General features: G+C 37.6%; 1 protein-coding gene across 3 annotated transcripts; it reads left to right on the top strand.

Moving 5' to 3' along the window:
• LOC131150673 (imidazoleglycerol-phosphate dehydratase 1, chloroplastic) lies at window positions 1–27,980 on the top strand. Of its 3 annotated transcripts, none has more exons than XM_058101539.1 (8): window positions 1–312; window positions 412–533; window positions 650–754; window positions 5,638–5,730; window positions 6,005–6,079; window positions 26,353–26,415; window positions 26,854–26,963; window positions 27,567–27,980. In XM_058101539.1, exons 1-8 carry the CDS (start codon window positions 90–92, stop codon window positions 27,592–27,594), a joined length of 819 nt encoding a protein of 272 aa, XP_057957522.1. In that variant the 5' UTR covers window positions 1–89; the 3' UTR covers window positions 27,595–27,980. The 3 variants fall into 3 exon arrangements, 2 of the variants coding, with proteins under 2 accessions (XP_057957522.1, XP_057957521.1); XR_009135586.1 differs by having other exon boundaries at window positions 15–312; window positions 26,854–27,496; XM_058101538.1 differs by having other exon boundaries at window positions 4–312; window positions 26,854–27,980.
• The last annotated feature ends 19 nt before the right edge of the window (window positions 27,981–27,999 follow it).

Genomic DNA, 27,999 nt, shown 5'->3' with positions numbered 1-27,999 from the left:
AAGAGAAAAATGCTTCCAAGTTCCTAGAACCGTTTTCAAGCAGCAGCTCGTCATTTTACGTTTTACTTGTTTTGTTCTCTGCGAAACGAATGGAGCTTTCTCTAACCTCTCGTCTTCTAAGCTGCAGCTCATCTCAGTCACTGAACTCTAGGGTTAGGGTTTCTCAGACAACTCTCCTCCCTGCTCGCCTTCACAACTTTCTCATCTCGACTCATCATCACAGTCGGAGACTGATGGACGGTCAAAAAACACCTCGTGCTTCTCTGGTCGAAGACAACGGCTCTCCTACAACATCTTCAACGATTGAGACTGGTAAATTTTAAATTTTATTTTAATGTGATTGCGATTGTAGGATTTTTGAAAGATTTGGGTTGGAGCCTTATGCTGCCGGCCGGAATTTGTTACCTGTAGTTCGAATTGGAGAGGTCAAGAGGGTTACGAGAGAGACCAACGTTTTTGTCAAAATGAACTTGGATGGTTCTGGTGTCGCTGATAGTGATACTGGAATCCCCTTTCTCGATCATATGCTGGACGTCAGTAATTTCTCGCCCCCATCTTATTCCTTAATTGGTTTTTAAAATTTTGTGTATGTATGTATTTATTTATTTAAATGATCTTGCTGATTAGTGGTATTGAATCATTATGTTAGCAACTTGCTTCACATGGTCTATTTGACGTGCATGTGAGAGCATCTGGTGACACTTATATTGACGATCATCACACGAATGAAGATGTTGCCCTTGCCATTGGAACGGTGATTCTTTAAACTGTGTATTAATTAGTTGTATAGAGTACTCATGCACATGAATTTGCAAGGAAATTTAGTCACTCTACTGTGCTTTTTGTTGCATTCAAAATGGTTACTTTGCGGTGGCTTTGTAGAATTAGGCAGCGCATGTGCTTCTTTTTACACTGCTAAAAGCATGTCCTTGACTGTTACATATCCTATTGCTATGTTTACATAAAAAAAAATGCAGTCTCTCTCTCTCTCTCTCTCTCTCTCTCTCTCTCTCTCTCTATTTGGTTTTATGGTCTTGATTGATGAAACTAGAGGTGGAGTAGAATTTTAGTTAGAATATGGAGAAAAGCTTTAGAATTTAGAAGTTTTAGGATACGTAGAAATAAGATAAAATATATGAAATAAAATTTCAATCATGATAGGAGGAATATTGGGGAAAAGATTGAACTTAATGGTCAAGAAATTAATAGTGCTACTAGATTTAAATACCTTTGATCTATTATGCAAGTTAAAGGAGAAATAAAAAAAGATGTTATACATAGAGTTAAAGTAGGGTCGGTACAAATAGAAAAGTGTTTCAGGTGTGTTGTGTGATAAGAGAATACCCTTAAAATTAAAAGGAAATTTTTATAGGACTGTTTGTAAGACCAAGTATGTTATATGGATTGAAATGTTGGGTAACTAAGAAACAACATATCCAAAAAGTGAAAGTAGTTGAAATGAGAATGCTAAGATAGGTGAGTGGTATAACATTAGAAGATAAATTAAGGAGTGAATATATTCGTGATAGGTTATGCATAGCACCTATAGAAGATAAGATAAGGGAGGGGCTGCTCAAATGCTTTGAACATCTACAATGTAGGCCAAATAGTACACTAATAAGGAGTAATGAGTTAGTTATTGTTAGTGGTTATAGAAGGGGTAAGGGTAGACCTAAGATAAATGAGTTAGTTATTGGTATTAAATTGAAGAGTAGCTTTACTAAGATAAATGAATTCCAAAAAATTATCTATTTCTGGATTGAAGAAAAAATTGTATTATTATAAAATGTGTTTATACATGGATCTGGTTGGGGTAGAATACATTCAAAAGGTCCCCATAAGTTCAAATTTTAACTGAGATATTCTCCAGCTCAATATCATTACCAGCATCAGTGCCACCATCACCATCATCTGCAATGCCCATCTTTTCTTCTTCATCATTTCATGCTTACCTTCATATTTGGTTACTTCCATAGTTTCATCCTCATTTGTTTTCTCCTCCATTCTTGTAAGAATTTATGTTGCTCGTTCCCATAAACTAAGAGAAGAGTTCCAATTTGTCAACGGATGTACCTCATATGAGAGTGTGTCATGAACCTACTCAACTTCAACATCACCCATCAGTACAGCCCCAATTCTTCACTTTGAATAAAAGAAGCACTCCAATGGTAGAGAGCCTACAGTTTTTAAATGGAAGGGTTTTATAGGGCCCTTTCTATTCTCAATGGGCCAATTTGTCATTCCTTAGAGGTCCTAATCTGTTCATTAGATGGCCTGTAGTTCCAGCCCAGTAGCCCATAATGACACACATAGCCAAAAAGACGGGGATTCAATTGTATGATTCATCAAAGTGAATCATATTGAATATTATCATCCATGATAAAATCCAATTCATATATTTGAGTTGATTTATTGGAAACCCTGAATCAAATTATGAATCAAATTGTACTATTTAAAGAACCATGGTCACAAATTCATGTGACAGAAGCAAACTGCTTCAGGTGTGGAGGTAAGACTTGTGCAGCAGATGTTAATTTTATATATTATGCTTAGATATGTTTTGTAAATTTTCATAATTGCTGCCACTGAAAGATTGATATTGTAGGGGTCAAATTCAACACTTAGAAGTTTCATTTAAAAAAAAAATTAAAAATTAGAAATCCATGCATTTATCCAATGATCTTAAAAAGTTTAGAATTCCATATATTTATTTAATGACCTTGTGGCAGTTGAGAATCAACTTGAAACTTTCATTGATATGTACACTAGTTGTGAATTTTTTAGATTTTTAGGGATTGGTGGCCTTGAGCTAGTAGACCTGAGGAAATTTCTTGTTTACCCAAAAGGCTTTTTTGGGATGGAAATTGTGAAAAATTGACTGCATAATTGAATGGAGATGGTCGGATGAATGTTTGTTGGCCAAATATGTCCCAAAAGATGCATTCGATAGTGCTGAATTTGAAAATGAATTGATTATAGAGTGGTTCCAAGAAATGAAAACCATTCTAGGACAATAGTGAGATATATCTAGTTGTGACATTTTTTGTAATGAAAATATTTAAAATGAATATATTTGTTTTGAACTTGTCATGGGAATATTTTTATTTTTTTGATTACTTAAGTGCTATGGCTAAATTGACCTTGCTTGTTGTAACAGTGTATTAATGCTTTTAAAAAAGTAAATATTGCCAAAATTGAGTCCTGGTTTCACTGCAGGTTCTAACATTTAGTTGTCAAAGGGAATGCGTGAGCTTCCGGTAAAGAGTCTCAGTCATGGTTGTTAAAATTGTACGATTCCCGATTCAAGTTGAGTGATTTGATTTGATTTGCTAGCCTACCTATTCAAATATAGTAGGCTGATCAAAGTACACTAGAAATGACCATAATTCGTAAAATTTTTTATTCTAATCTTATGATTCATGATTTGGTAAGCATAATGATTAGACCTAGATCCAATTGGTTCCTAGTCAAATTGGACTATTTAGAAAGCCAAGATTTATCTTTTGCTCTTTTAATATGAAACACCATAAAACTGGGAGAGAACTAAAAGGAACAAAATGCACTTAACCTTTGTTTCTCTTTTGTATTGTTTTAAAGAAAAAAAATAATGTGTTCCTGAACTTCTCTAAAGAGTTTGAAAATTCCACAAGGCCTACATTTATTAGATTCTCCTCAAGAATGGTTTATTTAGAAGCCAGAAGTCTTTGGATACGACGATTTTTTATATTTCATAGACTAGTTACTTTTACTTCTCAACTTTCTAATAAAATATATACTTTTCATTTATCCTGAGATATGCATTTTTGTAAATTAGAGAGGATCATTCAATTTTCATGATTTAAACATATTTTGTTTGTTTAAAATTTGTACATGCAACAACGAATTTTTAGAATTTGTATGAAATCGTATGATTTGATTTGATTCTTGATTCACTAAATTAATATTTAGATTGATGATTTGGATCTCAATATGTCCACTATGGTCTCTAATATTATCCAAAGATGTAATGCTATTATGAATTACTTACTGATGGAAAATCACCAATGGAAGACTTTGGATGTTTATAATGTGGCTGGGCTGCTGGGTTTTTTTTTTTTTTTTTAGTTTAGCAAGACTCTGGTTATTTTAGAAGTTTTGTTAATTTAAGTTTATTTTGTGTGTTTAAGTACCTTGGGTTTACTTTGTAATTTCTTGTTTTATTGGGGTTTTTATGTGAATATGTATTACTAGTAAGTAGTGGGTATAAATACTGGTCTGTAAGTTACTTGAACAGTTGTTTGGATCATAATTGCAATTGCAGTTTCTGCCTCTCTCTCTCTCTCTCTCTCTCTCTCATGCAGCCTTCCCTATCCTTCTTTCTTCCTTTCTTCTTCTTTATTCTTCTTCCCTCCTTTGTTCTGCATCTAATTCTCTCTGTCTTATACTTTTCATTTATCCATTGATATGCATGTTTATAAATTAGAGATCATTCAATTTTCATGATTTAACGTATTTTGTTTGTTTAGAATTTGTACATGCAACAACTAATTTTTAGAATTTGTGCGAAATGTTATTATTTGATTTGATTCTTGATTCACTAAATTAATATTTAGATTGATGATTTGGATCTCAATATGACCACTATGGTTTCTGATATTATCCAAAGATGTAATGCTATTATGAATTACTTACTGATGGAAGACTTTGGGTGTTTATACTTTATAATGTAGCTAGGTTTTTTTTTTTTTTTTCGTTTGGGAAGACTCTGGCTGTTCTAGAAGTTTTGTTGAATTAAGTTTATTTTGTGTGTTTAAGTACCTTGGGTTTACTATGTAATTTCCTTTTTTATTGGGGTTTTTATGTGAATATGTATTACTAGTAGTGGTTATAAATACTGGTCTGTAAGCTACTTGAACAGTTGTTTGGATCAGGATTGCAATTGCAGTTTCCGTCTCTCTCTCTCTCTCTCTCTCTCATTCAGCCTACCCTGTTCTTCTTCCTTTCTTCTTCTTTATTCTTCTCCCCTTCTTTGCTTTGCATCTAACTCTTTCTGTCTCTGCTCTTCCTTCTTTTCTGTTCTGTTCTGTTCTGTCCCTCTATGCTGCCTTCTAATTCTATTCTGTAATTTTGATTCTGTTTCTATCTCTCTGTACTTCTACAATTCTCCTCCTCTCCTTCTCTTCTTCCTCTTCTTCCAATGATCTCCCATAATTCTCTCATTTCTCTCTGATTTGGATATTCTATTGCAGTCCTACATCACTTAATACTGATAAAACTTCACCTACTTTGTGGTAAAAATATTTTTCCTGTAGCTATATGATGCAACTCTTGACAGTTATTAGTGGACAGTGGCGAATTTGTGTAGTGGAAAATATAAATGCGCTGATGTTGTTTAGAAAATGGAAGTGCTAAAAGAAGGAAAATAAGGGAACATCTATGCTTGAAAATTTCCTAAAAGTAGCTCCTAGGAAACAAAATAAATTATGACAAGTGTAATTCTTGAATTCTGGTGATGTCAGGATCTATTGCAGATGAGCAGTAGATAATCATGCACCACACTTCTATACATAATCACCAACATTATCATTGATTTGATATTTGGGTTCGTATTACATGGTTGTTAGTATCAAAACTAACAATTTTTCTTGGTTTTTGCAGGCTTTGCTACATGCACTTGGTGATAGGAAAGGAATTAACCGTTTTGGTGACTTTTCAGCTCCTCTTGATGAGGCATTAATACATGTTTCTTTGGTATGTCCGTTTGGAGATCTAAAACTGCTTTGATCTGAAGAGGATTTTTTAGCTGGTAGTTTGCAATTAACTAGGTTTTTGCTTATAGGACTGGTTTTCTTAGGAGTTAATTTGAGTGCCTATGGGTGTGTTTGTGGGCTCGTGTTGTGTGTGTGATTCTTTGGGGGGGGGGGGGGTGTTGGATGATGGTGGTTACATCATTTACTGCATTATTAATCAAATTTGGTCTGTAATCATTAAATATTTTCTCATTTTGAGGTTATTTCTTGTTCAGGATTTATCTGGACGACCACATTTAAGTTACGATTTACACATACCCACTGAGCGAATTGGAACATATGATACTCAGGTAGCTTGCTTTTATGGATATCCATAACAATACTTATGTCTATATTCATGTTTCTTCCGCATTCGTTTCTAACCATTTGTAATGTAATTATAGAGTGTGAGTGGAGCCCATTCTTTATGTAGGGATTCATATTTCATGTTACCAGCTTCCGTTTGTTATTTTGTTTCCACCCCAAAGCCATGTTCACCTTATCAATCTAGGATTTCCAGCCAACTTCATTCCTAGTTTTTGTTACATAACTCTTGACGATGGATGGAGCTGAATCTTTAGAGAGTTCATGTCTCCAACTTAGATTTTCATTTAGATGAACCGAATAATCAATTGCTGTTGTTTCTCTTTCAAAACTAATGTCACCTTAGGGCCCGTTTGGTATCGTTGTTGTTTCTTGTTTTCTGTTTTTGTTTCTCCACAATGAAAAAAATTGATTATAAATACGCGCTTGCTTTTGTTGTTAGTTTTCTGTTTTTGTTGCTGGTTTTTAGTTGTTTGCCAAAAAACTTAAAACCAGATTTTGTGCTTTTCAATTGTTTTGACAACTTGTTGCCAGAAATTTTAATATTCAAAAATAGTTTTTTGGATTAAATTATTCATTTTGTACTTTTTTAAATTAAAATAAAAATTAAATGATCATATAAATTTAAATATAATTAAAATAAAAATATACGAAAATTTTTAAAAAATAATAATAAAACTAATGGTTGCATAAGACATCAGATTATATCTGGGCGGTGGCCTGATAGTGCCTCTGAGCCCATTGTGATCCTGTTGGTTTCTCGAGTTTGGACTCCCTGCATCATGACTAACATCATCTCTATCCCGAGTCTGAAACTCCACCTGCATCACAATCTCCTTTCTGCTCAAGTTTATGCTGTGATGTTGTAAGTCTCCTAAGTTAGAACTCCTTGCACTCTTGCCTTGAGTCTCCAACTTCATCTACACAACATACTCATTACTACTACTACAGCTTTCTGGCATCCGTTTCTCTTCATCTACCTGAGTACGTTGTCCCATTGTTTTAATACCTAAAACCATGTCTCCACCAATCGCCACTCTGTTTGCCATTGAATCACCCAACTTGAACCCATCTTTCTTATATACCAGAAAGATACACTGTCTAGACATCTCACCAAGCCTAGATCCCACCTCACTAGAAATGTGCATAGTTGGACCTCCAAAGTCTACCGCATAACTAGTGCCATCTAGATATACCTTTGGCGATTGATTAACCGGAAAACACACCATACTCGTTGACTTTACCAAGAAGTCCTTTACAAGCGCTGCATACACCATGCCCTACTCACAAAACTCCTTGAATGTCAGAGTACTTAGCACCAATATTTGACCTGAGGAACTCTCTCCAGGTTCGGTACTCCACCTCAGCCACAAGTTACACCTGCCAAACATCTCCAACTTGTGCCATATAAGATACCCTCAGGCCTTTCGTGAAAACCTCACAAAATACCTATCCAACCTGTGATGCTGCCCTCACTGGTCCCCAACCATCCACAACAATGTAGTTCAGAATACCCTCTGTTTTGTGTGTGGTTGTATTACACAAAACGGTATTACCTGACTCAAAACTATCAACTACAGCTCCACCTACAACTGTGTTATCCTGCAGTGTATAGAGATTCCCTGCTATCCTCTGTCCCTTCATCACCATCAAAGCGCCTTCACACACCATCATCATCCTGCCTTCAACCTTGTAACTATACCTGTTACAATCCAAAGCACCCAATGATATCATGTTCTTTTGTAGATCTGGTACTTGTCTTACTCCACATAATGTCCTTACCACACTATCATACATCTTGATCTCGATTTCCCTCATTTCGACAACTTTGAAAACCGTACCATTTCCCATCAGAATGGAATCTGGACTCACCAATCTGTAAGTGGTGAACCAGGCTTTGTTGGTTGTCATGTGAAAAAAACATCCTGAGTCTAGGATCCAAGAACCCGTGAGGCATTTGGAACTTGATGAAACAAAAATCATCTCACAATTACTGCTCCCTGAGTCCCCTTCTTCAACTATATTCGTAGATTTTGACGAACCTTCTTGAGCTTTTGCCTTCACCATTTTTCACTTCGGACATTCCGATTTTATGTGCCCTAGTTTCCCGCACTTAAAACAACGAATGTCCTTCCTCCTCCTGTACTGAGTTTTATTACCACTCGATCCACTCTAGGACTTGCCTCTCCCACGATCCTGATTACCCTTCGCCACGAGCTCTTCGCCATGTGAACCCTCATCGCTGACTTTCTTCCTTTGATGGAACCCCAGCAATGCACTCGTGATGTTCTCCAACTCCAGGATTTTTTCCCCCAAGTTAGCATCATAATCAGATTCTCTTATGTAGGCGACGTAGGTAGGGAATTCAGTAGTATCAATGTTTTCTCCTCCTCCTCCAACGTCACATCAACTTGTCCCAGATCACTAATGATCTGATTAAATGTGTTGATGTGCTGAGCCAAACCCAAACCCTCTACCATCTTAAGTTAATAAAGGTTTTGCTTAAGATACAACTTGTTTGTGAGCGACTTGGACATGTACCGGCGCGCTGGTTTCAACCAAACCGCTGTCGGTGAGTCCTCATCCATGACGTGATACAACATGTCATCGACCAGACATAACCTGATAGTGGACGCTTCCAGCTCCTTCCAATTTGTGTCATTCATGCTTTCGGGCTTCTTTCCGTATAGGCCCTTCACCATTCCTTGCTGCACCAGCAAATCCTTCACCCTCCTCTGCCACAGCCTGAAGTTCCCCATTCCATCGAACTTACGAACCTCGAACCTCATAGAAGAAATCCCAACCATTGAGAACCAATAGCTCTGATACCAATTGTTGTTCACCACGCCAACAATTACCTGAGTTTGATACCGATTTTTGTTCTCAACAATCAGACCTCAGAAACCAATTGTCGGCGCCAAATGTGCGCAGCGGAAGACCTCACACAAACTCTCACGAACAATCAATGGAACAAGCAAGCAAGCACTCGATGATGAACTATATGAACCTAGCAATCACTCAACAACGAAAATCAATGAAAGCAACAATCAAAACACAAGAAATTTACATGGTTGGCAATTTGCTTACGTACACGGGACCAACAACTATTTTTCACTATCAATAAAATTTACACCAAGCTTAATCTTTTCTAGGATTACATAATAATCATTATATAATGATCTAATGTGTATAGAAGACCGATAGTTGATCTAAAACACTTTTGTAGCAATCCCCCGGAGGAAATCCCTTCGATTAGCTCAATCTATTGATCTCAGATTAAAAAATCCGTAACTTGCGCCGATTGAAACCGTCAACGGTTACACCCCAAACTGTCGACAATTTGGCTTCATGGCTGCACCTTACATCTCTCTCTTGGTCCATCGCTTCACGGTGCTTTTTTCGGTACATGTGTTCCACTCAGAATATGAGCCACATCCCCAACACATTTCTAGCTTTCATTTCTCTAATTTTTGATAGTGATACCAAACGGCTTCTTAGCTATTGGATTTCCAACCTTCAAATCCACTTGGCCATTTTAGCATGGCGAAGCAACCCCTACTCTATAACTCTATACAACAACAACAACGACCAGAAATAACAACTAATTCATTGCTCCTCACAGGTGCGCTACTAGGCTTGCGTTTCAAATGTCCAAACCATCTAAGTTGTCCCTCCCTTGTCTTCAACTGGTGTTGTGCCTAGATTATTGCGTAAATTTTACTTTTAGTACATGTTGTTTCTATTTGCTCAACATTCTGAGCCATAGAGCATAGCTATCTTTATAGTCGTCTTAAAGAACTTTCTTTTTAATTTTAAGGGTGTTCTAAGATTACACAACACGCCCAACATACTACTCCATTTTACTCAACCTGCATTAATTCTATGTATTACATTCTCTTCAATTTCCTTCTTTTACTTGTCTAATAGATCCAAGATATCGAAATCTAAAAGTGTTATTAATTTCTTGATTATCAAGTTTAATCTTCTCTCCACTACTCCTTACATTACCGAAATTCTCCAAAGTTCTTAATTAGATTCCACTCCACTTCTACTGTCATCAATCAAGAGAATATCATCTGCAAATAACATACACCAAGGGATCTCGTTTTGGATATTCTTAGTGATTTCGTCAATCACAAAAGTAAAAGGATAAGGACCCAAAGTTGAACCTTGATGTACATTGATTGTGATTGGAAAATTTTATGGGGATTAGCAGGCCTTATTGATTGTTTGTACTTTAGCTGAATCCATCCGTATCTGGTCTTCCTCGATGATATGCCCCAAGAATTTAATACACTTTTGAGCAAAAGCACACTTCTCCCCCTTACATATAACTGATTTTCTCGGAGTTTTTGAAAAACCTTCCGAAGGTGATCTTTATGTTCTTCTAAGGATGCGCTGAAAACCATTATGTCATCAAGGTAAATGACCACAAATTGATCAAGGTAGTCCCGAAAAACCTAATTCATTAAAGAACAAAAGGTAGCAGGTGCATTTGTTAGCCCAAAAGGCATGACAAGGAATTCAAATGCTCCATACCGAGTGACACAAGTGGTCTTTGGTTCATCTCCCTTTACAATGCGCACTTGATGATATCTCGATTTCAAGTCTAGTTTAGTGAAATATTTAGCTGTACTTAATTAGTTAAAAATATCGGCAATCAGTGGAATGAGATACTTGTTGCGAACCGTCACCTTATTAAGAGCACGATAATCTACACACAAACGCAAACTACCATCTTGTTTCTTCTGGAATAAGACCGGGGCCCCAAAAGGTGTTTTTGAAGGACGGATGAATCCTGCTGCAATTAGATCATTCAGTTGCCTTCTAAGTTCAGCTAACTCAGGCGGCGCCATTTGATAAGGGGCACATGCTGGCGGCTTTACCCCCGGCAAATGCTCAATTTCGTGGTCAATATGTCATCGAGGTGGTAAAACCCTAGGTAGCTATTCTGGGATTGCCTCCTTGAACTCTTCTAAAACTTCCTTAATTTCAACTGGATATTTCCCTATCTCTTCATCTTCTGAGACTATCGGTTGAACCACGAAAGAAGGTTCTCCCCTTTTTACTCCCTTCTTGAATTGGAGGGCTGAAAGCAACTTCCCCTTATCGAAATTGTTTTAGGTTGCGGGGACCGTACAAGGTATATTTCCCATTATCACAAGACAATCCGCAACTGGGATTGGCATTGATCGTGTCACTTTAAGAAAATCCATCCCCAATACCACATCAAAGTCATCGAGGGGTGCCACGGTGAAATCAACTGTTCTCGTCCACGACCCCATTTGGCATGCTACTTTAGGTGCCACTCCCATCATGGTTAACGCTTGAGAATTCACTGCTTTTAACTTCCCCACATCCTTATCTACTTGTAATTCTGACCGTTGGACTTCTGAATCAGCAATGAAATTATGGGTGACCCTTGTATCAATCATGGTCTTGATTTTCTGTCCATTCAAAAGTAGATTAACGTACATTAAGCCCTTCTCCTGAGACTTGTTGGTAACTACTTGGCACTCTAATGCCCCCAAAAATCTCAATGCTCCCACTATATTCTGTTGTTCTTTTGGGGTTGCTGTCAGGATTTCGGTTACCCCTCGAAGGGCCTTTAAAGCATTTAAAGCCTTTCGTTCAGGGCACTCCGCCACTCGATGCGGTCCCATGCAAAGAAAACATAAGATCGGCACTCGATGCTCTCCAACCCCCCGTTCGTCCGCCCCTCCACTCCCTATTCATGGGCATTCTTTTATCTTTCCAAAAACTATTTTTCTCCCTGTCCCTTCCCCCATTTGTGGGCTTATACACTTTACTGGGTCTGGAATCATTATTGGCGGACGTAGGGAAATTTCGCTTCCCAGAATTGTCTGAAAAATCATCCAACTGTTCAGCAGCAGCGAGGGCAGAAGAGAGATCACCAACACCTTGCCGGCGCAATTCATTCTTTGGCCATGTCTTCAGACCTCGAAGAAAATGAAAAAGTCTATCCGATTCGGTCATGTCTATGATGTCCAACATCAAGGCCCGGTATTCCCGTACATAACTCCTTATTGAGCCGGTTTGTTGCAATTTTATTACTTTGCACCTTGCTATGTACGCCACATTTTCTGGATAGAATTGGGTCTTCAATGCCTATTTCAACCCCTCCCAAGTGTTAATGACACATTTATTGTGCTGAATATCATTCCATTTAGTTCTTCACCACAATTTTGCATCCCCAACCAGGTATACGGTTGCCATATTTACCTGGTCCACTTCTAGATCCACTCGTGAGCACATGAAGTAGTGCTCCATATCAAAGAAGAAATTATCCAGTTCCTTTGCATCTCGTGTACCCCCAAAACTTTTTGGTTCCAGTACCTTCAATCGAAAACCCTCACTTGGATCTGCAACCGGCCTTTGAGCTATCTGTGCCACTGCATTCACTTTCACCATCATCTCTTGTAAATCCCTCTGAACCTGGTCCACAACACTTTGGACATTGCCCATCTCCTTCAAATCTTCCTTCAAAGAAGTAATGGACTTCTTAACATCTTTTGCAAGGAAATCAAAATTATCCGTTAGCTCCCGTAAGGAGGCCTCAAGCTCTATTGGCTCTCCCCGTTGGGACGAAAGAGATGACAATATGCCCTCAATATGTTCCAGCCTACTCTCAAAGGCTTCCAACTACTCGATACTCTTTTGGAAGGCCTCAAGCTCTCTTGGCCTTTTCTCCAGGGATTTCACACGTGGAATGAATTTTTCAAGTTCCTAAAGTCTTTCTGTAAATTTTGATACCCCATAGAGATTTTCTCTGGGGTTTTCTTCAGCGGTCTCAAGCTCTGTTGGCACGCCTTTCTCCTTTATCAGTGTTGCCACCAACCCCTGGAGTTCATAGCACGTTGTCTCCAGGGTTACAAGTTTTGTGTCAAGCGCCTCAAAGTGCTCCACTTTTCCCGACTTGTTTCTCATATTACCACTCATGGTGCTCGCACACACTGTGCTCTAATACCAACTGTCACGAACCTCCAAAATGGGACTCAAGTAAGGGCCGTGTGGCACCCGTTGAGAGCTCTCCCTTGACAAGTCAGCCAAATCTCACATGTTCAAGCTTGCAAGCACGAGCACCAGGTGAGTTTCAATACTCAAGAAAAACAAGGAACATTAGGATATCGCACGAACAATATATTCTTATACATAAAATAAGACTATAACAATCAGGGACATCACAATCCAAGGCAACAAAACACCACAATGAAAAGGACTACTTGTATTATTCAACTCTAAGAGAATAATCATACAAACGATAACACAGATAATCATATATTCATTCTAAATCCCTGGAGAATACAATTATAGCAGTATCTCTCTCCCCCTTTTCCCCATTACATTGTCACTCCCTAACACCTTGCTTAATCTTGTGTAAGCCTTTGCTTGAAAATATGAAATTCCATATTTGAATAGCACATTTGAACCATTAGATTTCAATATTGATACTTGCTAGTTAAAATCAATTATATGAATGTTAGCTTGGTAGCTTAGAACTTGTAATCTTGATTTTGAAAGTATCATCTTCTGCATAAAACTAGACTCCTTGATCTATAAACATTTGAGACTTATTTTTTGGATAGCATCATACACCTTTTCAAAAATCCAACAACATGTGAAATGAAGCATGATTTATGGTGTTTATGTTTAGTTAATTGAATTCTTAATTCAAAGTGTTTTGAGTGTATATGCTTGTGTGAGGGTTAAACCGTAGGACATAAGTTGACCAATCCTGTCCTACCTCCTTGGAGGTTTTCTCCCTTAAACCTAACGAAACTAACGTCCAAATACCCAAAATTCAAAATATAAGTGAACTGTTTTAGGCAAAACCGTCGACTGTTTTCCTGAAACCGTCGACGGTTTCAGTCTGAAACTAAAATCCTGCAGTTGCTATGAAAATGGGACTTTGAGTGTTTAGCCTAACTTGACTTAGGCTCTGATATAGACTGAAACCGTCGACGGTTTCAGGAAAACAATCGACGGTTTTGCCTAGAACAGTTCACTTATATTTTGAATTTTGGGTATTTGGATGTTAGTTTCGTTAGGTTTAAGGGAGAAAACCTCCGAGGAGGAAGAGTGTGTTTTTCTAGATGGCAACCTGAGCCGGGAATTGTTATCATGGTCGTAGGAATGATATGGTCCGTGATACACTCCTAGATGACCTACAAGACCAAGTTCAAGACTTGACTAATGCACTTGCAAGAATTGAGAGGTTGGAAGCTAGTTTAGCTCTTAACCCACCTCCAGAAAATCTAGGGCATTCCCTTGAGGTTGACAATAAGCATGCTTCCCATCACTCTAGGGAACCAAACAACCTTCCAAGATAGAGAAAACCACCTCAAGAGCAACCTCCAATTCCTCCCCCAAAAAGACCAAATGCTCCTAGAAGGTTCCAACGTCATGACCATAGTAGTTAAAAGCGCGCCTCAGGCGCAAGGCGCAGTGAGGCGATGAGTTCGCCGCCTCATATCAGGTGAGGCGAGGCGACTTGCAAGAGGCGAGAGGGGGCGAGACGAGGCGCAGTGAAGCGCGAGGCGCAGTGAGGCGCGCCTTGTGTATTTTTAAGCCATTTAAAGGAGACAAACGAACAGAGCCCTAGCCCCTTTCGACCCTTCGAAGCCCTTCGTGAGTTCGTTTGCGAGCCTTTGAACCAGCCGGAAGCCTTCGCGACTTCGTCTTCGAGCTTCGACCAGGATCGTGAGTTCATCTTCGACATTTTGAAGAAGCACGACCTGCGCAACTTCGTTTCGAACCAGCCGGAGCCCTCGCGAGTTCGTCTGCCTGCCTTCGAAGCAGTCGTGAGTTCGTTTGACTGCCTTCGAGCACGACGTGAGTTCGTCACGTCACCTTCAACACTTCGAACCTTTGTAAGTCTTCTTCTTCTTCTTCTTCTTCTTCTTCTTCCTGCTGCATGCTTGCTGCGTGCTGCTGACTGCTGACGGCTGCCTGCTTTTTTTCTTCTTCTTCTTCTTCTTTATATGTAAGCTTACTGTTTTTTAATTTATAATATTTAGTTTAATTAATGTAAGCTTATAAATTATAACTAATAACATAATATTTATTTTTTTCACAGAAATTTAGCTACTGTTTTTTAATTTATAATATTAACTTCAATTAATGTAAGCTTACAATTTATAACTAATACATAATATGTATATTTTTTACAGAAATTTAGCTACTGTTTTTTAATTTATAATATTAAATTTAATTAATGTAAGCTTACAAATTATAACTAATACATAATATTTATTTTTTTTACAGAAATTTAGCTACTGTTTTTTAATTTATAATATTTAGTTTAATTAATGTAAGTTTATAAATTATAACTAATACATAATATTTATTCTTTTTATTGAAATTTAGGTACTGTTTTTTAATTTATTTGGAAATGCATTATGTAAGTCTTAAATTATAAATATATGATGCATTGTTTTTTCAGTTAGGATACGGGATACCAAGTCTAAAATCTTAAATGGATTCTAGTTCTGGATGTGAGGCCTCGTCAAAGAAAGATCCCGCATGGAAGTATGCACATTTGGAGGATCAAAAAAATAGAAATAATTTGACTTGCAATTTTTGTGCTAAAGTCACAAGGGGAGGAATATTTCGAGCAAAACAACACATTGTCGGAGGATTTCGAAATGTGAAAGAATGCTCTAAGTGCCCTACTCATGTACGTGAGGAGATTAAAGAGTATATGTTGAAGAAAGATATGGAAAAGGAGGAAAATGAGTTATTGCCCGACTTTGATGATATAGATCATTACGGTGAAGATGAAGAAGATGAAGTTCAAGAAATTGACATTCGTGGCAAGAGAGTGTTTACTAGTGATGGAAGTAAAAGATCATACCAATCCAACTTGAAGAAACCAAAACAGAAGGGGCCTATAGACTTGTTTTTTACTCCCGATCCAAAGAAAGCGATTCAAGCTAGGAAAGAAGGGAAGATGAAGCAAACATCAATAAATGAAGCGTGCAAAAAAGAACTTAGAAAAAAGGCAATGGGAGATTTTGCTAGGTGGATGTATGATGCTGGGATACCATTTAATGCTGTACGTTTGAGCAGCTTTGCAGTGGCACTTGAATCGATTGGACAATATGGTCCTGGAATAAAGCCACTTAGCTATCATGAAGTGAGAGTTCCTTACCTAAAGGAGGAAGTCAGTCGAATGAAAGAGTTGTTGAAGGTCCATAAGGAGGAATGGACAAAATATGGCTGCTCAATTATGTCTGATGGTTGGAGAGATTCAGTTGCTAATAAAGACATAATCAACTTTTTAGTGAACTCTCCAAGGGGATCAGTATTCATCAAGTCTATTGATGCTTCTAATATTGTCAAGAATGCAGATAGAATGTATAGATTACTTGATGAGATGGTCGAAGAAATTGGAGAATCAAATGTGATTCAAGTGGTAACTGACAATGCGTCAAACTATGTTGCAGCAGGTAAGAACTTATTTTTAGAACTACTTTCTATAGTGTATATATTGTTTATTTTAATATTTTAATGGCTTCATTCCTTGATTTTTCAACAGGGAGATTGTTGGAAGCAAAGAGGCCACATTTATATTGGACACCGTGTGCTGCTCATTGCATTGATTTAATTTTGGAGGATATTGGGAAGATGTCTTCAATTCATGCAACTTTGAAAAGGGCAATTTTTTTGAATGGCTATATCTATAATCGTGTTGGCGTTGTCAACTTGATGAGACAATTCACTGGAGGAAAGGAGTTGCTAAGACCTGCAGTTACAAGATTTGCAACTGCCTTCATCACTCTTCGTTCAATCCATCTTCAAAAGAATAACTTGAGGAAGATGTTTACTTCTGAAGATTGGAATACTACTAAATGGGCAAAGGAGGCGGCTGGCAAAAGAGCAGCTACTATTGTTTTGATGCCTACTTTTTGGAGTACCATCGTTTATGCTCTTAAGTTAACAGGTCCACTTGTTCGTGTACTCCGTTTGGTTGATGGGGAAAAGAAGCCTGCAATGGGATATATTTATGAAGCAATGGATAGGGCTAAGGAAGCCATAGCTAAGGCTTTTGGTGAGAGAGAGGATAAATTCAAGGAGGCATTTGAAATTATTGATATGAGGTGGGGATGCCAACTCCATCAACCGTTGCATGCAGCTGCACACTACTTGAATCCAGAATTTTTCTATTCAAACCCCAACATTTTGCAAGATGAAGAAATTATGTCGGGTTTGTACAAATGTGTTGGAAGGTTACTGCCAACTATTGAAATGCAAGATAAAGTTTCAAATGAGTTGGAAAAATACAATGCCGCTAGTGGCGTCTTTGGAATTAGTTTGGCAGTGAGACAAAGGAAGACAAAAGCACCAGGTAAAGTGGCATTTGTACTACCTCTTCATTTTTGAAAATTATTTTTGCTCTTTACCTAGTAGGTATTCATTTAAAATTTATTTTATAACAGCGCAATGGTGGATGGCATATGGATCAACAACTCCAAACTTGCAAAAGTTTGCTGTGAAAATTCTTAGCCTCACGTGTAGTGCTACTGGCTGCGAAAGAAATTGGAGCATATTCCAACATGTAAGTCATTAGTATATCATGGATTAATTATTAAAGAACAAGAACTACCAATCTACTGCTTTTTAGAATCATTATTAACCATATTACTGTAAACTTTTTGCAGCTTCATAGCAAAAGGAGAAATAGGCTATCCCAGCAACGCTTGAATGATTTGGTATTTGTGAAATACAATTGAACTCTGAGGCGTTGATACGACAAACGTGACACCATTGATCCCATCCTCCTGAAGGACATTGATGATAGTAATGAGTGGTTGATTGGTAGGATGGATGGTGATTCTGATGAGGATGATGAACTTGTGTTTGAAGATGATAATTTGACTTGGGATTCTATTGCTAGAGCCGCTGGACTAAATAACCCCCCGCATCACACTAGATCAAGAATAAGTACAAATATGCCATCATCGTCTAAAGGAAGAGCTTCATCTAGTAGTGCAACCACTGCTAGGGGTCGGACCACAATGTTGGAACTTGTAGATGAGGATGAAATCCAAGTGGATAGTGCAGAGGAGACGGAAGAGGAAAAAGATGTTGGAGAAAACAGTTCTAATGATGAAGAGGAAGATGATATCTTCACCGACCTAGTTGATGATGAGTGATGAGTGATGATTGAGGAGGATTTTTAGATTTTATATTTTGAAATCTTTTATTGTACTCTTTTCTTTTGATGTTGAACTATGTTGAATTGTTGAGGCTTTTGGGCTTTGTCTTGGCAATTTTATTAAATTTCCAATTTTTTTATTGAATGTTTTGACATTTTAAATTCTAATATGACTAGATATTCATATGTTCATATATAAATTACCCCAAATAGATATTTTACACCATTTTAATAATTGTGCGCCTCACCTTCGTGAGGCGCGCGCCTTCGCCTCGCGCCTCGCGCCTCGGCTTCAAAGACCCTTTGCGCCTCGGCTCGCCTCGCGCCTCTGACTACTATGGTCATGACCCTTATGATCTACACTAGAATGATGAGGATTATGATGAAGAGGAATTCCAACCAAGGAGACCAAATCGCAGGAAAAATCATGATTCAGATATGGATGCGATGAAAAGAGTGAAAATTGAAGCCCCTGCATATGATGGTCAAATGGATCCAAAATTTTTTCAGGATTGGTTGGTTGAAATGGATTCATATTTTGATTGGTATAACATGAATGACCCGCATCGCGTGAGATTTGCAAAAATGAGGTTAACTGGGCAAGCAAAGCTTCATTGGGTGAATGTGGAAAGATAAGAAGCTCGCCTTGGTCATAGGCCTATAGAGCATTGGGATTTGATTAAATAAAGGTTGAAAGAAAAGTATGTCCCAATCTCTTATAGGGAATGTCTCATGGACCAACTCTATAGCCTTAGGCAAGGAAGTTTGAGTGTGATTGAAAACATGAGCAAGTTTGATAAACTTTCCATTAGGTGTGGTGTGGAAGAAAGCATTAGTCAACAAATTTCTTGTTTTAGGATTGACTTGAAACCCGAACTGAGAAAAGAGTTGTTTCCCCATCACATTGACTTCCTTGAGCATGCGTTTAATTTGGCGCATGACTATGAGCAAATGAATAAAGCTGAAACGGGAAAGAAATTTGGAAACATTTCCAATGACACGTATCAAAGAAATGCCACGTCATATGAGAAGACTAGACCCACCAACACGGGTCAAGTAACCTCTAGAGATAGCAATCCCACTGTCCAACAACCATTGGACAAAGGAAAGGCACCCATGAATGGGTCTTCAAAACAAAATTATGGGAATGATGCGAGCTACAAGTGTCACAAAAGAGGCCACTTTGCTAAACAATGCCCAACTAGAAATTTGGCAATTATAAGAGAGGATGAAGAAGAAGATTCGGGAGAAGAACAATCCTATATCCCCGAGGAAGTACCAAGTGAGGATGAGTTGTCAACAGACGAAGAAGAAAATGCTAATTTGAATGTCATGAGATGCATCATGGTAACGCCTCGAGAACAACAAGATTGGTGCCGCAGTTATATTTTCCATACTTACATCAAGTGTGGACATAAAAGTTGTAAAATGATCATTGATGGAGGGAGTTGCATGAATGTAATTTCAAAATCAGCTTCAGAAAAATTGAATTTGAAAGTTGAACCCTATCCCCATCCTTACAAAGTTGCTTGGGTAAATGCAGCAACCATACCCGTAAGCCATAGGTGCTTAGTCCCCATCAAAATTGTGGACTATGAAGATGAAAATTTGGTGTGATGTATTTCCTATGGATGTTGCCCATATTCTTTTAGGAAGACCTTGACTTTATGACCTTGATGTTTCACACAATGGTCGTGCTAACACCTATACCTTTAGGTGTAATGGGAAAAAGATTGTCTTGAGTCTACATGAGCCAAAAAAGGATAGACAAGACAAGAAAAAGAAGGACTTGAAAGGAAAAGAGAAGGTTGGAAACTCATTGCATGTTTTAAGCAAAAAAAATTTGAGCAAGAGAGCAAAGAAACACAGATTGTCTATGTCATGATAACTAAAGAGAATGACTCCTCTATTCCTGAACACGAAACACCACCTAAGGTGTCACCTATACTTTCTGAGTTTAAGAATGTTATTTCTGAACCACCAAATGAATTGCCTCCCATGAGAGACATTCAGCATACCATAGACCTTGTTTCAGGATCATCTCTTCCCAATTTGCCTCATTATAGGATGAATCCTAAAGAACATGAGGAATTGAAAAGGCAAGTTGATAAGCTGGGAAATAAGGGTTTTATTCAAGAAAGCATAAAAGCCCACGTGCATGTCCCGCCCTTTTTACTCCTAAGAAAGATGGAACTTGGAAAATGTGTAGTAACAACAGAACCATTAATAAGATCGCAATCAAATATAGATTTTACATACCCAGGCTGGATGATATGCTTGATCAAATGATTGGTTCTAAGATCTTTTAAAAAATTGATCTAAAGAGTGAATACCACCAAATAAGAATAAGACCTGGAGATGAATGGAAGACTGCATTCAAAACTAAAGATGACTTGTATGAATGGTTGGTGATGTCATTTGGTCTCACTAATACGCCTAGCACCTTCATGAGAGTGATGACCTAAATTTTGAGACCTTTCATTGGACATTTTCTTGTTGTCTATTTTGATGATATCCTGATTTATAGCCAAACAAGGAAAGAACATCTAGTTCACTTAAGAAGAGTGTTTGAAGTGCTAAGAGAGCCGAAACTGTATGCAATTTTGAAAAAGTGTACTTTCATGACCTCCCAGATAATCTTTCTAGGATTTGTTGTGTTTGAAAGTGGAGTTTCTGTTGACCCTGAAAAAGTCAAGGCTATCCAAAATTGACCTATTCCTAGAAATATCCATGAAGCAAGAAGCTTCCATGGGTTAGCCACATTTTATAGAAGGTTCATTTAGAACTTTAGTACCATCATGACACCCATTACAAATTGTCTTAAGAAAGGTGAATTCATAAGGCCTAAAGCTGCAACCAAAGCTTTCTTAGACATCAAAGACAGGATGACAAAAGCACCTGTGCTACGCATCCTTGATTTTCAAAAATTGTTTGAAGTAGCTTGTGATGCTTCTGGTGTAGACAGGAGGAGTGCTTAGTCAAAAAGGCCATCCTGTTGCCTTCTTTAGTGAAAATTTGAATGATGCCAAGCAGCATTACTCTTCCTATGATAATGAATTCTATGCTGTGGTTCAATCTTTGAGGCACTGGAGACATTATTTGCCCCCACAGGAGTTTGTATTTTTTCTGACCACTAGGCCCTTAGATATTTGAGCACCCAAAAGAAACTGAATCATAGGCATGTAAAGTGGGTTGAGTACATTCAGCAGTACACTTTTGTGCTCAAACACCGAGCTAGTGTTGAAAACAAAGTTGTAATGCCTTGAGCCGAGTTGTGGCAACTTTACAAACCTTAGAGGTGAGAGTAATAGGCTTCGAGAGTATGAAGAAGGAACATTCTCAATGTCTTGATTTCTATGACATCTTTTTTGACCTGTTGCAAGGACTTCTTGGATTGCATCTTGACTTTGTGATCCATGGTGGATTCCTATTTAAAAGAACTAGGTTGTGCATACCCTCTACATCTCTACGTGACCAGTTGATATGGGAATTGCATGCAGGTGGTGCAGCATATCACTTTGGCAGAGATGAAACCATTGCCATGGTAAATGATAGATTCTTTTGGCCTAGCTTGAAAAGGGATGTTACTAGAATTGTATCTCATTGTGGTACATGTCAAACTGCAAAGGGTGAGAAACAAAATACTAGTTTGTATACTCCTTTACTTGTACCTCATACCCCTTGGTAGGACATTAGTATGGACTTTGTTTTAGGACTCCCTAGGACTTTCAGAAGGAATGATTTTGTGTTTGTTGTTTTGGATAGATTCTCTAAAATGTCACACTATATTCCATGCAATAAGACACATGATGCGTATAAAATAACCACTATCTTTTTCAGATAAGTTGTAAGACTACATGGTCTTCCCAAGACCATTGTTTCTAATCGAGATGTAAAGTTTGTAAGTTATTTTTGGAAAACCTTATGAGCCAGGTTATGCACCAAACTCCAGTTTTCTAGTGCTTACCATCCCCAAACTGATGGGTAAACTGAGGTAGTTAATAGGAGCTTAGGTGACTTATTGAGATGCCTAGTAGGTGAGAACATAGGTTTGTGGGATTTGTGTCTTCCTATGGCTGAATTTGCATTTAATAGTTCAGTGAATAGAACCACGGGATTGAGTCCTTTTCAGGTTGTCACTGGTTACCAACTTAGGAAGCCCATAGATCTTATTCCATTACCTCCACAAGCTAGAGTGAGTGAACAAGATGATGCTTTTGCAAAGCACATACATGATCTACACTCTAAAATAAGAATGAAAATTAACTTGAACAATGAGCATTATAAATCTAGTGCTAATATACATCGTAGGTTTCAAGAATTATTAGAGGGTGATATGGTTATGGTCCGTATTCGTCTTGAGCGGATTCTTGTAGGAAAGGTAAGAAAGTTGCATGCTAAAAAGATTGGTCCTTTCAAAGTTTTAAAGAAAATTAGTTTTAATGCTTACATGCTTGATATTCCTGTTGATTTTGGCATAAGCAATGTGTTTAATGTTGAGGATCTAACCCCTTTTCTTGAAGCATCATCTTTTGTGGAGCCATTCAATACTAAACTTGTAGGTGATTCTACTCCATTCCCTACTCCTCATGAACCTGAAAACTCGAAATTGTCTTTGCCTCCACCTGTACCCATACCAAACAACCTTGATGAGATTGAAGAGATTTTGGATGACAAGACTACGTTGACATGAGCAGGATCATACCAAAAGTTCTTGGTCAAGTGAAGAGGTAAGCCACTTTCTGAGAGGAGCTGGATTCTTAAAGAAGACATCCTTTGTCCCAACCCGAAATTGTATTCCCAGTACACCACTTCTCATTCTTCAGAGAAGAATTCTTTTGGGCCGGGGAGAGGTGATGGGGATCAACTTACCCATTTCCTTTGCAGACATGGTGACATGTGGACAACCTCTAGATGTCCACTACTGTTCATAACTCTTTTGTAGGTACATGTGATGTTATTTGAAGACTACTTGAAGACTTTCGGTACGAGAAGACCCCAAGTGAAGTATTGAAGCAAAATTCAACTCAAGATCCATGTGGACCCCACATGGGCTTGTGGGACCCACACGGCTCCATGGGCCCTACATGGATTTGACTTTATTTTGGTGTATGTTTTACATTTAATTTGTAATATTACAAGACAAACCTAGCTTGCATGAGTTTTTAGTAAGTTGTGAGAGTCATTAATGTGTCTAGTAAGTTGGTGTATCTACTATGTCTCCCATGCTTAAGTGGGAATTGCTAGTTGTTTAATATCCTTGCCCCTTATGCTAGCCAAGCTTGTAAATGCTTTGTTTTGCCCATGCTAGCTTTATATATCTCTCCATTCTAAGAACTAAAAGTTTAGTTTTGAGCTTGAAAGCTTGTCCAATCTTCCGATTGTTTAGTGTGAGGCTATGTCGTTCTCTTTGGAGATCAAGTGGTGAGAGACCACTATCTATCCAGTGACTCCATCTCCGTCTCCTCCCTCTCACTCCCACTGCCACCTCCCAAAATACATCCCCCATAGCCACGTCCCTTAGACACCCACACGGGTATTACATCTACACTCCATTGCTGCGTTTGTCTTGGTATTTCAAAGCTTGCACGAAGGACTTACGGCGTGGTCTAGCACGTGTTGAACAACGTCAAGCCATCCATCGAATCTTTTGGTAACTTCAGTAATTGTTTGAACCCTTGCTTAAACTTGTGTAGGCCTTTGCTTGAAAATCTGAAATTTCATATTTGAATAGCACATTTGAGCCATTAGATTTTAATATCAATACTTGCTAGTTAAAATCAATTTTATGAATGTTAGCTTGATAGCTTAGAACTTGTAATCTTGATTTTGAAAGTATCATCTTCCGCATAAAACTAGATTCCTTGATTAGTAAACACTTGAGACTTATTTTCTGGAGAGTATCATACACCTTTTCAAAAATCCAACAACATGTGAAATGAAACATGATTCATGGTGTTTATGTTTAGTTAATTGAATTCTTAATTCAAAGTATTTTGAGTGTATATGTTTGTGTGAGGGTTGAAATGTAGGACATAGGTCGACCAATCTACATCAAAATTTCTAGATTCTCCTCATACAGCCCTAACACTAGTCATCACTCAATTTTACATATCCCTAGTGACCTCAATATATCTATAGTAAACTCCCCTTTTTTGTAAAACTCACTAAAGAAATTACTTGGGTACTCTATCATATGCTTTTCTCAAGGTCAGCAAAAGCTATATGCAAGTCCCTCTTCTTTTCTCTAAATTTTTCCATTAATCTTCTTAAAAGATAAATTGCCTTTGTTGTTGATCTCCTAGGCATAAAACCAAATTGGTTATGTGAAACCCTCGTGTCTAGTCTTATTCTTTGTTTAATTACCCTTTTCCAAAGTTTCATTGTATGACTCATAATCTTAATTCTACGATAGTTATTACAATTTTGAATATCGCCTTTGCTTTTGTATTAAGGTATTAACGTGCTTTTCCTCCATACTTCCGGCATTTTCTTGGTTCTTTAAATAATGTTGAATGGATTAGTTAACCATATCCTCCCTTTATCTTCTAAATATTTCCAAACTTCAATTTGTATATTATCTGGTCCTATTGATTTCCCATTTTTCATATTTTTCAAAGTCATCTTAATTTCAATAACTCTAATTTTTGCGAATAAATCTCCTATTCCTAGAATATTCCTCATCTATCGCTTTCAAGTTCAACCTTTCATTTTGATTTTCATTAAACAACTTATCAAAATATCTCCGCCACATCTCTTTTATGTCTTCTTATCTAGTTAAGACACTATCATTCTCGTCCATTATACATTTTACATTACCTAAATCTTTGCATTTTTTTTTTCTCTAGCTCTAGCAAGTTTATAAATGTATTTTTCTCCATTTGTATCTAATCTATTATACAAAGTATTATAATCTCTATATTTAGCTTCACTAATAGTCTATAACTCTATATCTGCTATATTTGCTGTTGGAAGCGACTAGTCTATATTTGTTCAGTCATTATGCCATATAATTGTGGATGATTTAATTGCATGATGAGAAAAAGATATGTGCACACTCATGTTCTTGGGTTACACTTGTGTTCAACTACAATGGCCAACAAAGGTAGAATTGTTGAGCTCAAGTAATGGCTCTTTTGGTTATATTTTATTCAATTTCATGTATTGTATGTTATTTCATAATTCTGTAAAAAATAATCTGCCTCTGAAAATCTTGACTCATTTTTATTATCCTTGTGTCTATGCTAGTTGCTAGTTTGCAATCGCAAGATTTTGGAACCTACCTTAGTAATGTGACAATGACACCAATAAAATTTCACTGACAGAGTGGTTGATGATGGTCCGCCCCTTCCCGGGACTCTGCATATTGCGGGAGCCTTGTGCACTGGGCTGCCCTTTTTTTTAAGTAGTTGATGATGGTGAAACATGTAGCCACATGATTATAAGGAGAATTTTGGGGGTATGTTATGCATTTGGCTGGCCTGATGACTTCCTTTTGTATAGAAAATTCCATCCCCAGGGTGATACCTCTATGAAACATGCAATGCTGACTCCAGGATGCTGACTTTCCTCGCTGATTCAATTATTAAGTTTAACAAGATTCTTCTGTTTGTGCTTTTAGCCATTGTTTTCTGCCCGTCTGTTACCAGATATTGAAACTACGTTCTCCCTTGTTTTGTAGCATGCTTCTTGTCTTTTTCTGACACAAGACACGGTGTTTGGTTGATCCATATGCTGCTCTGGCCTTGACTAACAATCATACCTGCATGACCAATTCCAGCCTGAATATCCCATTTTTATTTCTTGTCTTAAATTGGATTTTTTGTTTGGTATTGCGTTTATGTATACTGATCGATTTCTAGTTCCATCACATTTGAGTGGTAAGCCCATGAAAAACACACAAATTCTGACATTGTTCTGTTTAAGCACTTTTTTTGAGATTGCTTTCGTATGTAATGTCTGCATGATGGAAAAATGCACATCTTAAACAACCCAGATGTTAGTTCCTTTTTTCATACTGTCTTTTTTAATTATATTTTCCCCTTGGAAGCTTCTGATCATTCTGTAAATTTGTTGTACTAGTTGGTGGAGCACTTCTTCCAATCATTGGTTAATACTTCGGGTATGACGCTTCACATCCGGCAGGTAATAAACCCAAGAGCTCCTTGTTTGTCTTAGTAAAAGTTATGGCAGGCATTTTTTTTTTTATTTCTATTTTTTGACAACCTTGTATGATGTAACAAATAAAAATAAAAATAAAAATAAAAACAGTTAAAAATCCCCAAATATTTTTGTTAATTTTGGCTGCTGTTGATGGGGATTCTAAACATGGTTCAGGTTCATTCCATTTTCCCACTCTTTCGATTTTAAATTGTATCAATTTTGAGTACTTATAATGTCTATGCAAGGTAAAACAAGAATATTTGTTCACAGCATCTGGTGCTTGATTAGCCATTATGAGGTTTTTTTAATGTTAATTTGTTCTGCTCAAGTGGAGCTGTAAATAATTGGCTAAAACAAATATTAGTTTTACAATTATTTTTGCTCCAGGCTTAATGCAGCATTTATTTTGGTTGAATGCAGCTTGCTGGAAAAAATTCTCATCATATTGTGGAGGCAACTTTCAAGGCTTTCTCAAGAGCTCTTCGACAAGCAACGGAGTATGACCCACGCCGTCGTGGGACTGTGCCAAGGTTTGGAGCTTGCTTACCTAAATTGAAAGTTCCTCACATGCTAAGTTCTTTAATCCTCTGCAAGTCCTTGGGACCATGGATTTGTCAAAGTCATACAACACTGGATTCACTCAATTCAATTAACTAGCCTGCCAGTCCGAACCTAGTAGGTGAATTGAAGTATGCAAGATTAACCATGAATCGTATAAACTTATTGTAGGATTCTGATTCAAACTTACAACTGATGATTTGGTTAGTAGTCAGTTTCAAATCTGGTTCAGTATGTCCTCCTTATCTCTCTAAAGAAATTCTCGTCTTATTTTTTTTAAAATCTGTTTATCACTTCCATTTTTTGTCTTTGCCTGTGCCTACTGATACCTGTATATCCTTATGTATATCATCCCCACATGGTCCTTTTAGGGAACGAGGAAGTATTGAATTATTTATTTGGTATTTGCCAGCAGATGTTATGATCAACTATTATCAGAGATGCTTTTATATTTGTTCTGTCTTTTTGTGGAATTAAACTTTCTTGGCTGTCCAAGTAGAGCTTGGTAAGTAAAACACATTCTGTGTCACTGGACGTGTTTCATAGTTTAAATTCTGTGGCCTCTGTATGTGCAGCTCTAAAGGGGTTCTATCTCGTGCTTGATTCTTTGTGATCTTCATCGGAAAAGAAGCGTAAGGAATCATCAAATAGTCAAGTCTCTTCATTTTTTAAAGCATATGACAATTGAGAGTCTGCAGCTGTTTTTGAGGCAGTGCAATATAACAAAACAAGGCAAGAAATAGCAAGCTTTGCTGCTGCATTTGCTACTGTTATAGAGATGTTATGGTAGGAGTTGTAGGCAGAAGGCTGCGTGTCTATTTTATTTATAGACCCTGTCAAAGCTCCAAGGATTGAAGCACATCACTGTAACATTTCACCAGCTGTGCCGCATTCTGTGTGGTAACATTTTTCTGTATTAAGCACACCCAACCCCTCCTGAAAATTGGTTTCACTTGTTTATTAGTTAAATTTTCGTTCAACTTGAGCTATGTCATGAGTTCGTGGATG

Source organism: Malania oleifera, chromosome 3 (genome assembly GCF_029873635.1).
Source record: "Malania oleifera isolate guangnan ecotype guangnan chromosome 3, ASM2987363v1, whole genome shotgun sequence".
NCBI lineage: Eukaryota > Viridiplantae > Streptophyta > Magnoliopsida > Santalales > Ximeniaceae > Malania > Malania oleifera.
Note: the sequence above shows the minus strand (reverse complement) of the source record. Positions and strands in the feature narration are given on the sequence as shown.